Source organism: Crocodylus siamensis, chromosome 3 (genome assembly GCF_052110815.1).
Source record: "Crocodylus siamensis isolate JL-2025a chromosome 3, ASM5211081v1, whole genome shotgun sequence".
In the NCBI taxonomy this organism is placed as follows: domain Eukaryota; kingdom Metazoa; phylum Chordata; order Crocodylia; family Crocodylidae; genus Crocodylus; species Crocodylus siamensis.
In genome coordinates this window covers 145109199-145126985 of record NC_143397.1, presented here as the reverse complement: position 1 = coordinate 145126985, position 17787 = coordinate 145109199, and the positions used below count along the sequence as shown (strand labels likewise).

Sequence of the window (17787 nt, the reverse complement as noted above, 5' to 3'; positions counted from 1 at the left end):
AGAGCAAGGGTAAGGAAGTGGAGTGAGGAGTAGAGGCTTGGGGAGAACCTGGGAGCAGAGGTTGGAGGAGAAGGGATGAGTGGAGGCTGTGTGGGGACAGGTGGCAGGGGAACATGTACAAGTAGGAAGCAAGCTGCTTGACCTCTCCATACCATCTGCCTCCCCACTGCCTACCCCCTGCTGTAGTGGAAGGGATGAATTAGATTCCATACATGGAAAATTATAACAAGTTTCTAAACTTGTAAACTATGTAAACTTTATAAACTGTGGGGTCATAAATTTGGGGGTGTCTTAGATTCAAGTAAATTTGGAAATACCCAGTTCAATGTTAAGTAAAGTTTATCTCTGTGAACATCTCTTTAGTGATCTGATCATTTTTATTAGTGCTGAACAAACACCAGGGAAGAAGATCGGTCTTGATTAATTTCAGATAAGCAACCAAATTTGGATGGAAGTTCCTCTCATTCATTTTGTAGTGTTGTTTTGCAAGTATAAGCATTAGCAAATGTAAGAGAGAAGAATTTGCCTTCCTGGCAGGGGGTTGGACCAGGGCTACAGCCACCCCAAAATTTGCCATATCCCCCTTGCCCGCTGTAGCTTCCCCTCCCAGTGCTACCGCCTGCCCTGCCCCACCCCTACCTGTCCTGAGCACAGCTCCTGGCCCTGAGCCTGCAGTGGGCTGCCCACCTTCACCCTGTGCAAAATCTGGGGGGCACATGCCCCCCATGTCTCCCTAGGGCTGTGCACAGGTGCGGGGAGCTGCTGTCCCCTCCCCACCACCCCATGTTCCCCCCACCGATGATGGCTCTGTCTTGCGCCCCATCTTGGCTTGGCTGCCTGCGCCTTGACCATGGAGGCCTCGATCTACACCCCCCACGCTCCTTCCTCTTCACAGACTTACTGGCAGGAGGCTGCTCTCCAAGCTACTGGACTGCATTCCTGGCCATGTGACTGGCATTTATTGGTGACATTATCAGGTACACCAGCCAAAAAACTGCCAATAATGACAATTTTCCTTTTATTGGTGCTGATACGATATGGACTGATATATTGATGCATCTCTAATCCTTGAATATTCTTTAACAGTAAGAGGCTAGCTGAAAAGGCAATGTTTTGTGTATTCCCAAAGTAGGTCATTTGTCTGGGGGGTTACTTTTCTGAATTGTCAATATTTTGGGGTCATGGAATTAAAAAAAGGGTTGTAGGTTTGGTGTCTTCTCTGGGGGAAAAAAGGGGCAAAACCCTCTCCCTCTTGAAATCACTAGCAAAAATGCCATTGACATTAGTGGATCTAGGATGTTTCCCATCATCCTGTTTAAAATCCAAGGACATAAGCTTGTCACGTAGAAGACTAGGCTGGCTGTACTGCTTTTATTCTTTTTTCAGTACAACAGAACTGGTTGTAGTGCTGAAGTAATACAATTTTTAGCATTCATCTTATTACTGACAAGAATATTATTTTTTCTTTCTAGGTCAATGTACTTTCACATGCACATACTAGGCTTCCTGGTATTGCTGGTCTTACCAGTCAGACGCCAAGACCACCCCATAAAGCGGCTTCAAAATCGGGTCACAGAAAACTCAGTTAAAAACAAGAAAGAAAAGTGATACCTCAAAGGCAAACCACTGATCTTGGAAAAGCAGAGTGATGTACCAAAAACCAAAACAAAAAAGGGAAAAAGTGCAAGAAAATGACATTATTATTCTTGCTTAATTGAAAACCTTTTTGAGAAGGACAGAGAACACTTTGATAGACTGTATTCCAGATAAATCTGTAACAAAGATTTATAGGCAAGGTTTATAATCTTGAGGGGTATTTGCTTTTTATAAACTATTTTTTATAAAATGTTTTTATATATTTAAACCTTTACATGCAGAGAGGTGGCTGTTGATCTTTTACGGAAATATACATTTATTAAACAATTTTGAAACTGAGAATAATAATAATAGTAATAATAAATAACTAGCAAGAGTTAGATCAGCAGCTCATTAGACTGGTGCTCAGGGCTGCTGAATCTTTGGTTTTTCTAGGGTATGACTGCTTACCCTGGCAAGGGCCAGAGCTATTATGTGGTATAGAGCCATAGAAATTTAGCTGCTGAGTGTGTTGTCATTGATTCCCACCTCAGCAGGAAGAGGTGGGCTGTGGAGCAGAGTACATATTTCCCAAATGTTCACAAAGCCGGGACTGTTGCCTGAGTTCAGCAGTGTGGATATACGTCATCTTTTGCAATGACCTCTGCTGGTATGAGGGCAAATTTGACCACTGGAAATAATTCAGATAGTTTTTCTGTGACACTGTTCACACAATAGGCCAAAATCTAAATAGCAAAGAGAGTGGAAAAGAAAGATTAGTCTATGATTTGCAGAATAAAACTCGTGTAGCTGAGAGAACAGAATAACGGTGGTATCATTTGTCCAGCAGTACCTCAGTATTCCTCTTCAGCTTTGGGAGTGGTCTTCTTTTTAAGATCAGAATAATTGAGAAGCCAGATGAATGTAGTGCTTTAACCTTTGCAGTCATGGATGAAGCTGGAGAAGGTTTGAGAATACTGTATTCTGACTATAAGTCTACCTTTTTTTTTCCTCTCCAAAACAGCCGTAAAAATTGCGCTTGCCGTATACTTGTGATTCACCTGTAATTGGTGCCCCCTTTCCTCCCCCAGTCTTGACTTTGGCACTTGTGGCATTTTTGTGCATGCAATAAAAATAGCAAGTCAGACACTTTTATTTTAGCATTGCAGTACATTGCAGTTTTTATTTGATATTTTTAGTGTGTTTAACCCTTCATGTTCTTTCCTTTGTTTGATTCTCCTGTGGGATTTTGTAAGGCCAGTAGCAGTTGGAGGACTTTATCCATAGTTATTAACTTATATTCAGGGGGAAAATGCTGTTCTTCCTGACACTGAACCTGAGATTGCTAGGTCAATTTGTAATTGAAGCAATATGGTAGATCAGCTTGTTCCTCATAAACTCATCTGATGGTACAAAGGGATTAATTTTATAGAAGGATAACAATCAAAAACTGAAAAAATACTATACAGAAACTTGGGATGTAAACAAGGGAATACGACTCAGGGCTCCAGGGTCTATTCTCAACTCAGCTGCCGGCTCACTGTGTGAACTTGGTCATGTCACTTAAATGTTACACGTCCCTACTTGTGAAAAGGGATAAACTTAGCTCACAGGGGCATTGTGAGGTTTCACTGATGTTTGTACAGTACTTTGAGATGACTAGATGAAAAGTACTGTATAAGTTTAAAAAAAATAAATCCAGTAAAACAGACTGTCAGGGAGGACTTCTCTCAAAACATCAACTAATTGATTTTTTTTAAAACATTTTTAATAAGTGTTTCCAGGTTGGATTGTCTCAGAATCATTTAGAAATAAAGTGTTCATTTTCCATGCCATTGCTTTTCATCATCTGTCTGAAGTGAATCCAAAATCTATATTTTACTTTCATTTTCGTGCCTGATTCAAATTCTGCAGAACCTTTACACTGTGGAGAAAAATATATGAAACCAAAACCAAAGGCTGAAAAGAGTTTCATTTTATTAATGGAAAGATTTTGCCTTTCTCACCCTATACATTTTAATGTAATGTATATTTCATGGGAAGAAAAATTGGTAATTTATTTTTAAGAAGTGATGGATTAAAAGGTTGGTCTGAATAAACTGTTCTGTGTAGTGCCTTATTAATGCAAAAATCTAGGGAAAAGAAGCCTGGGTTGCATGGGATGAGGTCAAAAGTTATTAAACACATACAAACGGAACTAATAGCATCTGAGATTCTTGACCTTTAACGGAAAAAGTGCAACTCAGATCCTGCTTTTACTGAAATTTGTGCTAAGCTCCTTTATTTTGATAAGAACAAGATCGGTCTGAAAATTGGGTTATTGTGTGTTGGGTAGTTGTTTCATGTTGCCCCTTGGGGGATCCTTCGTGTCATGACAGCTTTGTGGTACAGTGAAGCTGACAGAGCTAACTCAACGCCATAATGGACCCACTTAAAAGGAAGGAGTTTATCATTGCAGAGTTTCCTCTGAACACTTCTGTGCAGGTGGGAAGTGAAGTACACTGCAGATTCCCAGCTCTGTGCATATGTGGAGGTGGTTTTGAATGGTACATGTGCAAGCAATATATTATCTGCAACTGTGCTTTGGTGGATCCATACAAATGCCTGCTGCATCAGTGAAGAACTGGGCTTCGGAAACTAGATCGGGGCGGGCAAAGTCCAGCCCATGGGCTGAATCCGCCCGGCAGTGGACTCCGTTTCCCAGCAGCCCCTGCTTGCATGGCTGAGGCCGGTTTCCATGGAGAATCCAGCAGCAGCTGTGCTGTGATAGTGCAGGGCTGGGGTTTCTTTGGAGACTGGCCTCAGCAGTGCTGGCAGGCAGCAGTGGTACCAGCCACTTCCTGTTGTGGGGGGTTGAAGGGAGACTGCTGTGGGTGTGAGCAGGGTGGACTCAGCTGTCACTGCCTGTGTAGGGCAGGCAGCCAGCGGCAGCAGCGGTGGCACTGCTGGGAGGCATGGCTACAGGGGGCGGAGAGCTATGGTGAATTTTAGGGTGCCTATAGCCCCCCAAGTTGCCCCTTAGCACTGTCCCTGTTGGCAGGGCATGTGGTAGGGTGGGGAGGTGCTTTAGAGCCAGGCTGGGATCTTGTGGCAGTGACAGCATGGTTCAGAGCCAGGGCAGAGCTGCATTCTGCAGCCTGCATGCTCTGGGCAGAGACGTGCAGGCAGTGGATCATGGCTCTCTGCCCAAGCTCCAGACCATGTTGTCACCACTGCAAGAAGCAGGGGCAGAGCCATGGTACTGTGCCTGCATGTCCCTGTCCAGGGCATGGAGGCTGCAGGTCACAGCTGTGCCCTGGCTCTGGATCACACTGTCACTGCTGTAAGACCTCATCCTAGCTCTGGAGCTGCTCCGTGCTCTGCTGCCCACCCTGCCAGTGCTGCTGGGGCTGGTCTCCATGGAAACCCTGGCCTTATGCTAGCAGACATCTCCATGGAAACTGGCCTCAGCCACATGAGGGGGCGTGGCTGGGAAATGGAGTCTGGCCACTGGCCGGATCTGCCATTTTGCCCACCCCTGGACTAGATGCATCAATAGGTTAATTGACTACAGTGATACTCAGACTGATGGCTTCTGGGCCTTCTGCTTACCACCTTCTGCTTTCCAACACCTGCTGTCCAAAGAAAGTTGTTAATACGGCACTTGCTATTTTCTGTTGTTTAAAACAAGCATATACATAATTTAGTAAACATGATCGAGGCTTACCACTTTTCAAACATTTAATCAATGCATTGCTTCCTCTTTTGAATTGGAACATATGTGCCACAATGCACATGGTGTTTGTTCCTTTCTGGTTAATCCTTACTGCTCATGTGGCCCTTAGCCTGTCAGGACTGAGTGCCACTAGTATGTAGCCTTTAAAACAAATAATCTTCCAGTCTCCTGGAAGGATTGCCTGGTGATCTCCAGGACTGCTGTCCCTGTTCTCTCTCCTTTCTCACTCAGAATTCAAAGCATGCTGTATGTTATCAAGGATTTTCTCCCCCAGCTCGTCATGAAGCAAAAGCTTCTTAACTCTAATTCTTACTCTTTATGCCATGTAGGTCCTACAATGTTGTGGATTAGTCTGGGTGAATGAGCAAGCCAATCTCCTAACATAGTTCCTCCTTACAGTGTTAGTGCTGTAACTAAAACTTGAACCCTGGTTTTCAGCTCAACTAAAAATGTTCATGTGGATGTTAAACTACCCTAGATATGTTACCTGAGTTGCAGCTGTGTTCTGAAAAAGAGCATTGTTAAATTACGAACAACTTGGCTTTGGGAATTCAGTCCAAAATACTGCAAGCCTAAGCAGAGACCAAGTGTTTTATAAATGATCTAAATGACTTTTGCTCTGCTGCATTTGGTTTTCTAGACCAGTGATTTTCAACTAGGGTGCCACAAACGTTAAATGTGATTCACAAAATAAACCTGGAGATCTCAAATAGGAATCTATAGTGTTAAAAACATTCTGACCCCTTGTGGTCTTTGATTTCTTTGCAACAGAAGAATTACTTCATTATTTTTTCCGTTTTCTGAGGGTGATTTGAGTATGAAAATGTTTCAAACCACTGTCCTAGACTAACCAGTTCACTGGAATCCTGTTGTGATATGATAATCCACTTGTGGTTTTTTTATATATATATATATATATATATATATATATAAAGATATGCCTTTTTAAAGCCTGTGAAATAAACTTCTCCTGGTCTACAAAATGGCTTTCTAAATCTGATGCATTCTGTCTTCCTTAATTTATTTTCAGATCATTCATTTCAAATGTGTCCCCCCCCCCCCGCTTTGCAAGATGTATGATGTATTGATAGTGATATTACACCTGTGGAAAAAATAATATAAAATGTTCCCACCAGTGGGAATGATGACTTGTCATTGCACAGTGACTTATGTCAATTTTGTATAGGTGTAAGCGACTACTATGTGAAATATGCAAAGAAGGGAGAATGGGTCATTAATGCACAATATTGGAAAATCTGTTGAAACTAGTTATTGCCCTTGCTGGTCTCTAATTAGAAAGCAATACAATGAGAATGATCTTAGAAGTGATGAAGTAAAAACAGGATTTGGGATCCAAGCCATATATTAATAAGCTGTAGTCACTGTCTGGACTCAGTCTGGAGCTAAAGCAGAAGGAGACAAACTATTGAGAGATTATCCAGAAACAGTAAGATGAGGCTGATGTTTGTGTATGTGTAAGAGAAATAAGGAGCCTGAAACAGAGCTGGAGAAACTGGACCCTACACAAGCTAAGCAAATGTTCTTGTTCATGAATAACTTAAACTGAGCACTAATTCCAGCTCCTGTTTATCAGTGCATGCTCTTCTGCATAAGACGGAACTGGAGTATACTTACGAGATAGAGGTGGTGCAGAATGGAGATAAAGGCTGAAACTAGTGTTTCAGAGCAAATTAAGCAAAAGAAAAAAGAGGAAAGGGAGAGAAGGAAAGTGGCGTTCATGAATAAAAAAAATCTAACGGCTGGCATTTACAGAAAGAGTAACTCTTCTCAAACAGTTTCCTCACTATATTAGAGGCACAAGTGTACTTTCATTTACTGTCTACTATGCATGTTTCCTTTTTCCGCTCTCTGCTTGGTTAGATTCCTGCATGTTCTCTTGTAGCATGCCAGGGCATGGGGGCAGGATGCTGTGGGAGGGAACTTAGGCAGATTTCTTTCCTTTTCTGAGGGCTCCTTTCTCTATGCCGCACATTTGCTCATGTTTTAGAAGGAGGTAGGAGGGTAAGAAGGCTCTAAACATTCAATTTTCACCCTATTTGTTGATGAAAAATTGTGATGGCCTCCCCTGATGTTGATCTTGCATTTTGATGGTATCTGTTTTGTTTTTTTTAGATGTATTGGGTGAAATCCTAACTCCACTGAAGTCAATGGCAGAATTCTTTTTAACTTCAGTGGAGTCAAGAGTTCACTCATAAGGTATTTATCACCTTTGTCCGCTGAAGACTTGTGAGTAAAATGCAGAGCTTGTTTGAAAGGGATTTGCTGAAAATGTGATTCTAACATTTCAGAGCAAATCATGGGAAATTCCATTTGTTTGAATATGCAATGGGGATAGGAGGGGCAAATCTCATCATCACCCAGCATAAAACTGTAGCCAAAGTTAACAATTGAACCAAGTTACCAGTACCATTTAAAATTTCCCAAAGGTACCTTGAATTGGTGTACTTGCTGTGCTAGGCATATTCTATCCCAGCACCAAGCTGCCCCTGAGAGATTTGCCAGTAGGTCTCTTCCAGTAAAAAGGTAGTCTCAAATACATTATCAGGCAATTTCTTTCCTCCCTCCAAGAGATGATAATAATAATATGCAAGGAGATTTGCTCTTGGTGAAAACTGGGTAGCCATGTAATCTCCTGTTGCTCTAGCATACAGTATAAATGTATCTGCTTGTAAGGTTTATGAATAAGGTCCTCTGTGTGTCCATGGACAAGGATAGCAAGAAAGCGATGCTGGGAGACTGCAGATCTGAGCATGAATGATTTTGCAGAAGCTAACAATTTAGTCAGAAAGGGAGGAATTTGCATGATACCTTACCCACCATTACTGGGCATAGTGGAAAGCAAAAACTCTGCCCTCCAAGATTGTTAACCCAAGATAATTTTTTTTTCTGATAAATTGCATACTTTTTTACTGATAACCAAATGTGTTTACTGATGTACGTTTTATTGATATAATGTAAATATAACCCTTCTGCCAGGCCCTGGACATGGGTCAGGTTAAAAAATGGGGATTTAACACTGATCCCAGTAAAAATAAAGTTTGGTTGTCAGTAAAATGTTTGCAGATTTATCAATAAAACAAAAAAGGTTTTCTTAGGTTGGCAATCTTGCTTGGCTCCAGCAGTGGGTAACATTGTGCTGCCCCCATACCCAAGGGTACCCTACTCCCAGCCTCCCCATACCTTATGCCCTTGACCTTATCATGCTGTTCCTCCCAGCACACCTCCAGGCCTTACCCCCACTGACCTCACCTCAGCATCCCAGCATGAACTCCCAAAGAGTTCATGCAGACAGCTACTGTCTGCCTACCTGTAACCAACAGTGTTACAGGCAGAATGGACACAGCAGCAGCAACATTACATAGGTTGGGGGAAGGAGGTTGTTGTGGGCTCTCCCATGATCCATAAAGCCCTGACAACAGCTCTGTGCAGGGTGCTGTGCTCCTGTTCAGGCACCAGGTGGCACTGATCTTTTCTGTCTGTCCTTCAAAACTGCCTTCACTTTCTTTCTGATGATAGAACTTCTGTCAAGCTCCTGTTGCTTAGTTCATTTACAACTCCTCCATTTTTATGAACAGGTGTTTTTAGCCTATATTTTTTACAGTCTGTCCACAAACCTATGGACAGGTGGCAATCTTGGAATGTCCCACAAGGTGCTGCACTCCCACTCAGACACCAAGGGCACATCCAGATAAGCACGCACGTGTGGTTTGTGGTGCCGCAGACCTGTCTGTGGCTCTGCAAACTGCACATGCAGGCATTCGTCACACTACTAATTTGCAGTGCAGTGGGTTTTTTGTCATTGGGACATCCTGCAGACTCTCCCTATGCCTGAAGAAGGGTGTTAGCTGCTGAAAGCTTGCAAAGAACAATTTTTCCAACGATTTAGTTGGTCTAATAAAAGAGACCACATTTACCCAAATAACCTTGTCTGCCTATGTTCTTAGACCAACATGGCTACAACAAACACCCCTGAAACATGGAATATATCTCATTTTTATATGACATTTTCCAAAGCACTGGACATGGCATATTTTTCAAGAAAACTACTCTGTAAAACAAATTTCAGAATTACAAATGCAAGTATCTCTTGTGGACATTTGTTTAGGAGTTTTCCATTTGGCACACTATAGGAAAAAGGAGCAAAGCTGCAAGTTTCTCTGTGATATATTTGTGTCTCTTTACTGATATGGGATGGGCCTCAAATAGCATCAAATGCAGCAGAATCAGTTGAGTAATTTCTGTAGGGAAAAACATTGCTGGATGCTTTGGTTCTTGCTAATCTAGGGCAGGTTAGCTTGTTAAAGGGCAAAATCCTTGACTGCTGCCATCACTGTGGTTGAAGCTAGCATGCAGAAAAAGTGGAAAGACAAACCTGGAAACCATTTATTTTTCCAACATCTCTAGCCACACTGGAACTGTTTATGTTAGAAAGCAAACACTCAAAAATGGCTGGCCTTTGAAATGTCTGCACGAGTGGCCTGACTTGTATCTTTGGTTGAAAGCTGAGAACACAACATATTCCTGATGTGTGGGCATCATTTCAATCTGTTGGTCTGTGACCCCTCATACTAACTGAGCCCCTCTTCTAAGGAATGTGCTGAGTAAAACAGCAGCAGGGTTCCAGTTTTCTCCAGGGCCCAGCTTTGTGGGTATCTTGGACAGGAAGCTTAACCAGCCTTGCCAGATTTAAGTAACTGCTTTAAGCTATCTCTTGTTTTTAAGTAACTTTTTAAAGTTGCAGGTGGTAAGTGTGGGTTCTGGCTGCATGGAAGTTAGTGAACTCTGAAGCAATATAAAGTTAGATGGATGAAAGGTGAGTGTCCTATTTGACTGACTCTGTTTCAAGACTGCAGACATGCCCTTTGGCGTCCTAGTTGTCTCAAAACCAATCAGGTTTAATACATGAGGTGAATGGCACTGGAAGAAAAGGGAGAAAGTATTAACAATGACAATATTTAGCAACCATACAACACTTAAATAACCCTTTTAATTCTTTAAGGCGTCTTGTAACATTAATTGGCACTACTAGCATCAGTGAGACAGGAATAATGGTCATGTCAATCATGGTAATAATTACAAAGGAAAAACACATTTCCGTTCTATCCTGAATACACAGGCATCTACCACAAAGCTGCAATATAATGATTTATGCTGTGTAAAATGGAGAAGTAACCTGCTTGATCTTTCAAAGTGGTGTGCTACCTTTTGCATAAATCCTGCATTTAGAGCAGTACGTCTCTGATGGAAAATTAATGGTATCTGGAGAACAAATGGGTACTCGGAACTACCTTCATAGTGAAAGCCTTGAAAAAGCATCCTTATATACAGTAGAAACCCAGGGTATAAAGCAGGGGTGGGCAAAATGTGGCCTGCAGGCTGAATGCAGCCCACCAGGCCATTCTATCTGGCCCACGGGGTCCCTAAAAATTTGAAAATTAATACTTATCTGCCTCTGGCTGCCTGTCATGCAGCCCTCAATGGCTTGCCAAAACTCAGTAAGTGGCCCTCAGCCTGAAATAAGTGCCTGCCCCTGGTATTCAGTAATGGGTCAATTCAATGTTGAAAATAGCTAGGCTAAGACTTCCTTTTCTTGAATCTAGCTAGTTGAATAAACAACAGACAGATCTATCCACACTGTCTAGATTTTACTTGTTGAGTAGATCCTAGTATGAGGTCACATTCTTGCAGTTAAGTATTAGCCATGTTGGTTAGACTTCATGCCAGTACCTTGCATGTTGCTTAACTGGTCTTAGGATGTGCATACACTGCTATAGGAAGCTTGCTAGATTTGTAGGCATACCTGAGCTAGCTACTCTGAGTACCTTGCCAGCACATGCCTCACAACTCGCATCAGACAATGGATACATACTCAGTGTCTGAAGTCCATCTTGTCCCAGCTTCCTTGCTAATAACACACCACTCTACCCAGATTAAAGTTTGCCTGGGCACATCTGGAGCTGCAATTGCATGCCTGAGCCACAGCACAGACATACCTTAGCATTCGTCTTTGTGTTTTATTCTCTTTTGGATTTTCAAACTTACTAGCAATTATCCCAGCCACTGGCTATCTCATTATAGCTGATTGGTACAGCAGCTTTCACTGGCATTGATTACGTGGATAGCTGCAAGGGTACAGAAATGTTTGATCCTAGTCTGATCCTAATCACCTTTGTACCTTAGCACAAGATGGCTCTCTTCTCTCTTCTGCTTCATAACCTTGTTCTGCTTTGTTTTGTTTTTAACTAGCTGTTTGAGAGGGATCAAATGAATCGCACTGTTTTGGGAAGGCATTTCTATTCCTGATACTTTCAAATGTACCAAACTAACTAGAACTCTGATCCCTGAACAGTGCTAATGTGAGGATCAGGTTAACTATAGCAGAGTCTTTTATCTATGTGGGGTAGTGACATCTAGTGGCAAGTACAAGCAAGTTCAAGATAGGAAAGAGCTACTTGTTTGGGTTGGCATCTAAACATTCCACCAGTTAGTGAAGGATTGTTTCTTATATAGTATTTTATCCAGGCTCACTGTAAGTGACTTAAATTATGAGGCAAGTACTATTTCTATATATAAAAAACAACTGTTTCACAGGTGGATGTATGCCTTTCAAAATGGTTGTAAATGCCATGCAAGTATTGTTCTACATAAACGATTTGTAATGGTGTAATTAAAGTAGATCCCATTATATAGAGATGATTTCCTTGATATAGCCAAGAATGTTCTTTTCTTCATAGTCTATGACTTCCTATTGCCCTTGCCTATCATAGCATCCTTTTTCTCTTTAACAACCTTTAAATAGTGTAGATATTCATTCCATTATTACCAGCTCTAAGAGCTCAAATATTGTCAGAACCCAGAAAAAAGTATTTAAAAAACAAATCAAAGGTAGTTATATTCTTCTCCTCCCATCACTGCCACAGCACCTGAGCCCCTTGCTGTCTTTAATGTATTTATCTTCCTAGCACCCCATGGAGTAAAGAAGTTCTGTTATCTCCATTTTACAGCTGGGAAACAAGTAGAGCTTCTCCAGAGTTTTTAAAGCAGAAAATTCCAATTTGTTGCAGAGAACATATTTTCTTGAGAGAACTTTTGGGTCCAGGTTGGAATTTCTGGCCAGAACTGAAGACAGACTTGTTCCCTCAGTATAGCCAGTAGATCATTGGATAGAGCGACTGGCAAGGGAGTGTACCAGCCATGAGTCTATTGTCTGGTGAGGTGTGGGGGTTTTTTTTCCTTCCTTTTCCATTAAAGGTCTCAGTTTTGTTTTACCTTGGAGGAGAACCAGTTGCCAAAGACTTTTTTTTTTCCCCCCTTCCAAAAAGAATTTCTGATGTTCTGGCTAGCTCTAAACTGAGGTACAGAAATGAAGTGATGTGATGTGCCTGCCCAAGGTCACAGAAGAAGCCTGTTAGTGACTTGAATACAGTTCTGTTAATGGCCTAATCATCTGAACACCTTTCCTCTCTTGGAAGGTTATGTACGTTGGCCTGCCTTCTGTCTTTTTGAACTTCTTGAATGCCCTTACTCTGTTCAATGATTAAGGTTTAAAAATTCAACCTTAGGTGTATGAAAAATGCCTATGCATAAAAATACCAGAGTATCCTGGTTCCCCTTTTTCTCACTGGGCGTATCTATATGTGCTTCTACAAACATCTAAACTTAATGTGCGTTAGCTTAATGTGCATTAAGGTGAAAGTGTCCCCACATGCACACACTAATGGCCATTAACGCAGGTGTGTAGACCGACTTGGGACTAAAGGTAGTCCCAAGTTAACGGACATACTGCATTAATGTGCATTAGCATATCTACACATTCACTAATGCAATGTAACTATTTGCGCATAGATTGAATACCTGCTTTATGCAGGTATCAAATTTAGGTTTGAATAGCCTTAAATTGCCATTTTAAAGTGCATTAAGGATGTGCATGTGTAGACACACTCACTGTGCAGAGCCCTTCCTAGCTCCTGATTAGCAGCCCCCTATCTCTCAGTTGGGGTACAATCCCTCATGTGTCTATTCACTCCAGCAGCTGTATGCATCAGCTGCACCCTGCAGGGTTGGGGACTTTCACTCTGTTCCTACACTTACTAATTTCTCCCACCACACACAGATTGGCCATAAGCTTTCAGTGGTTTAGCTTGGGAAGCTCTGTGGTCCTATACCTGTGTTTAGAGGAGATCTACCTTACTCTGAGCACACAGGTGTGCCACAAGCTACATGGCAATCTCTAGTTGCCAAAAGGGAAATCCAAATTGTAGCTCAGGCAAAATTTCTGACATGCTTCCCTCCTGCCCCTGCCCTTACTTCCCAAATCTCCTCAAAATCATGACACAATACACACAAGACCCTAGCAGTAGCAACAGGGTGAAGCCCCTTTTTGACCAAATTATACAAGCTGTGGTTAGCTTTCCCTTACATTCTCTGCTTTATGGGGAAAATATTAAGGAACTCTTATAGGTACCAGAAATATTAACAATGACAATAATAATAGTCATTATTATTGCTTTGATTGTTGTTGTTGTTAGCCTGCCCTTTCCAAAAGGCTCAGGACATAGTCTTAATACTTTTCTCTCCAAGGGTATGTTCTAGTTGGAAGTAGGTGGACCCTGCAATGCTGAATATACTTTCTTAGATGGCTGGAAATCTTTCAGTGCATGGTTACAGGCATGTTAATCAACAGCCTGCATTCCAAATCTAGGTCCAGCACCCTACATATCGTGTACTCAGTCTCTTTATCTCTTCCCTGCTCTTTTGGACTCTTCCCTTCCCCCAGGGGTATTAAGAATGAATCACTGACAGTTTCTGGGTTACCCAGTCCTGTGCTTTTCTTGCAAGCTTGCATAAGGGTTCAAAAGATGGAAGTCAATAAACAGGTCTCCCGTTGTCATGTCTTTTCAAATCTTTTGTGATTTTTTTAAACAAATCTTAGGGTTTTTGAGTGACCTGACAAATGATTTTTTGAATGATCAGGGTTAGCAATTCTGTATTCTGTGTCAGTTCTCATGCCTCGAAGGCTGATGGTTTAAATACTGTTGCCCTATTAACTAATTAAGTTACCTGAAGGTGTTTTCACCATTGGTTTTTTATATAAGATCATGGCATAATACATGAACGTAGTAGAGGACCAAACCCAGCCTCCCAAATGTAAAATTTAACCAGAAAAGGCAGACCACTGGGTGATGGGAAAGAGTCTGACGATCTCCTCTGCACAGGTAGGGAGCTGTGACACAGAGACAGGCTGACTAGCCAGGGTTCTGCAGAACTCAAACCAGGTCACCTGAATCCCAGTTCATGACCATCACCAGCAGACTGTTTCCATTTGCTGCCATAAAGTAGCGCCTGAGTCTGGATTTAGTATTGCCAGCCTTAAGTGTGTGAAGCCATGAGTCAGGCCGCACAAAATCAGGGGTTGTCTTAAAAATCATGCCAATAAAAGAACCCTAATCTTGGTGGTGGGTTTTTTTTTTTTCTCTTTTAATGTGTCTTCCGGTATATGAAAGTTTAAGGCACAGGTTGTCAAGCTTTTTTCCCTTAACACAAGGACTGGGTGTCTTTTTCTTTGTTCAACTATGAAACCTTGTAATGTTGCTTCTGAACTGGGATCAGCTCCTTGGTGTCATTTGTAAAAGGCATTAAGAAATGATGGGCAGGGAGGGTTTCTTTTTTCATTTGCCTTCCTGAAGAGAATTTAGACTGGGGCAGAAAACGGTGCTCTCAACTGCCTTCAGGGTAGATGTAGCTATCTAAACCTTTAGAGAGCTGGCTTCTGTGGAGTGGTTTTCTTTGCAGAGTACCACATGGTCTCAGTGGCAGGCTACTGGCCTGCTTCAATTAGACTTTTTGACTGATGGCCAGTTTAATGAGCCTATATTCAGAGGGTCATTCAACATAGCAATTACACCTATAAATCTATTTGCAGCAGGACTCAAATAACCTTTTGCACACAGCTGTTCATAAAATGACTGTCTGATTAATTAACATTAATTTATCCACTGTATGGAACCAGATGCAGTTGGTAGGAAAGTCTTCGCTCCTGTGTACATGCACTGTGTGAGCTGAGAGGATTTTTGGTGGCTGTAATATTTGTTTAAAGCTTCTCTTAGGTTTTTTTTTTGTCTGTCTGTTGTTCTTTCTTTGGTCCCTGTTGATTAATGTTGCAGGGCAGCATCATATACAGGGGCCAAAATTCAATTAATTGAATATGAAATATTTATAACCCTGTTCTATGTGTCTATCAGAGAAGGGTCCTTAATAGATCTTCTCATTATCATGGACTGGTGACTCATTCCTCTGCTTTCACAGTCATTTGGAATTAAAATCCAATTAATCTAATGTCCCTGGGAATATTATTAAACTATTTGAAAAACTGCATTCAAGAGATATGAGGCAGGGGGTGATGAGCTGAGAGAGAGAAAGGGAATATGTCTTGAGCTCATGAAGATTCATTTCTTCTGTTAAATATGCAGTCCAGGAAGAAAAATTCCCTCTGTTCCAGAACTTGGATAGTAACTCTTAATATTAAAAGCAGACTCAGAATGGAAACATTTATTTTGTTTCCTACTACCATTGCGTAAAATGTATTCACCTTTATGGAAGCCAAGAAAGGCCTTTGGCCTAATATTGATACCAACGATGAAGGAGCTACCTGAAAGGCATGAGTGTGAAAAATGGTGGTGGAAAGAATGGTCTGACTTCTAATAGTTTGGCCGCAGTCCTGAGCTCAGTACACTGTGACTCAGTTTGTCTTGATCACACATTTTTCCGTGTGTCCCTGGGTAGATTTATCACTCGGTCCTAGACCTGTTAGCCATCTGTAAAATGGAGATGATATACATCTACCTACCTCCTTCTTCAACAATCCAGGATGTTGTGAAGACAAAATCACCCAATGCTTGTAAAGAACTTGGATACTATGGTGATGCAAACCATGTAAGTATCTAGATGGATACATATTTCTAAGCTGGAAGAGACTTTTGGGTATTTGCATGGAAGCATTCAATTAAAAAAAAAAAAATTATGTTTGGAACTGCCCTAGCAGGGAGACAAGATTTTTCTCTTAAAGTGGAGCATGGTGTACTTTGTTCCCTCAGACGCTGGCCATTTAAATTTTCAATTAGAAACCTTAAGTTAAAAAAAGCATAATAACAGAACATCTTATTGTATAATAGTAATATTATATCCTAATGTCTGTATTTTCATCTCAGAAACTACCTGTAAAATACTTCCACTGTGACCAAAATGCACCAAATGGCATCTGTACCTAACAATACGTAACAATGCTCCAGGACAGTTGAAAAAGATGAAGTCAGAAATACAGCTCTGTGAGTGAAGCTGCGTGAAGGAGGTAGAAGTTGAATATGGCTATCAGAACTGGAACCTGATGTAACAGAGCTGAAGGCTCCTATTATTTTAAGGGTGAAGAAGCAGCAGGGACAGCCTCAGTTGGGGAAACCTGCTTATTATGAGTTGCCAGGAAACAGGTACTTGGGGATTTACCTGATGCAAGTGCTTACTGCAGAACTAGCTGTGCTGCAGTAGCACCATGGGCTAGTGTAGGGGTGGGCAGTTATTTGGGCCTGGTGGCCACATAGGAAGTTTTTGGCAGCTCTTGCAGGCTGGGTCAGCAGGCTGGATCAGCAGTATAACCCCAGCATGGGCTTTGGGCAACCACAGCCAGAAGGGCCCTGGCAGCAGTGAGTGTGTCCACTCTTCCTGGTCCCACTTTTTTCCTGGTACCCAGAAACTGGCTGCTGTTGCTCATTGTGGGAAAGGCCACATCTCTTTCTCTCCCTACTGCCTCCTGAGCCAGCCCACATCTACAGCACATCCCTGCAGTTTACACCAGCTGCCAGCCCATGCTCTGGAAGCAGCGCTGGGCAGGCACTGGCATCAGCTGTGGATGAGGCTGGCAGGTTCTAGGTGGGGGTTGGGGAACCTGCCTGAGTCCACAGGTGATGCTGCTGAACCAGTGGGTCAGCTGCGGTCCCAAGCAGTTGCCCCAATCTCCAGCAGGAACCTGCTGGCAGTGTCTACAGCTGATGCCGGTGCTTGCCTGGCATTGTTTCTGATGTGTGGGGTGGCAGCTGGCATAGCCTGAAGATGGGGCTGCGATGTGCCTGCCTGACCAGCACAAGACAGCAGCTGTGCACCCACAGGCTGGATACAATTACCTGGCTGGTTGGATCCAGCCCATTGGACATATTTTGCCCACCCACGGGCTGGAGACTTGCATGGGAGACAAAATAGGAGCACGGAAGAGAGTCACCCTAAGACTGAGCCAGCAAGCTGAATCTGGAAATGCCTGTGGCAGCTCGGGGAGGCACATGACTAGCAAGGGGCAGGGGCAGGGGCAGAGTGGTATATAAACACAGGACCTGAGCCAGAAGGGCCAGTTCTGGTGGGGCAAGAGCTCCAGAGCAAGGGAAATGCAGGAGCTTTCCTAACTGGCATGGGGGCTGTCTTGAGGAAGGTGA

At 42.4% G+C, this 17787-nt stretch overlaps 1 protein-coding gene across 8 annotated transcripts in view; it reads left to right on the top strand.

Moving 5' to 3' along the window:
* Window positions 1-17787, top strand: part of MBOAT1 (membrane bound glycerophospholipid O-acyltransferase 1) — a 162062-nt gene that overhangs the window by 80653 nt on the left and 63622 nt on the right. For 4 of the 8 annotated variants that reach the window (XM_090039413.1, XM_090039417.1, XM_090039412.1 and 1 more), the window contains one exon: window positions 1473-3674. The exons of 2 other annotated variants lie outside the window; for them this stretch is intronic. In XM_090039413.1, coding sequence (XP_089895539.1) covers window positions 1473-1608 — 136 coding nt within the window. In that variant the 3' untranslated portion in view covers window positions 1609-3674. 2 more of the 8 variants (XM_090039416.1, XM_090039415.1) reach the window with 2 other exon arrangements.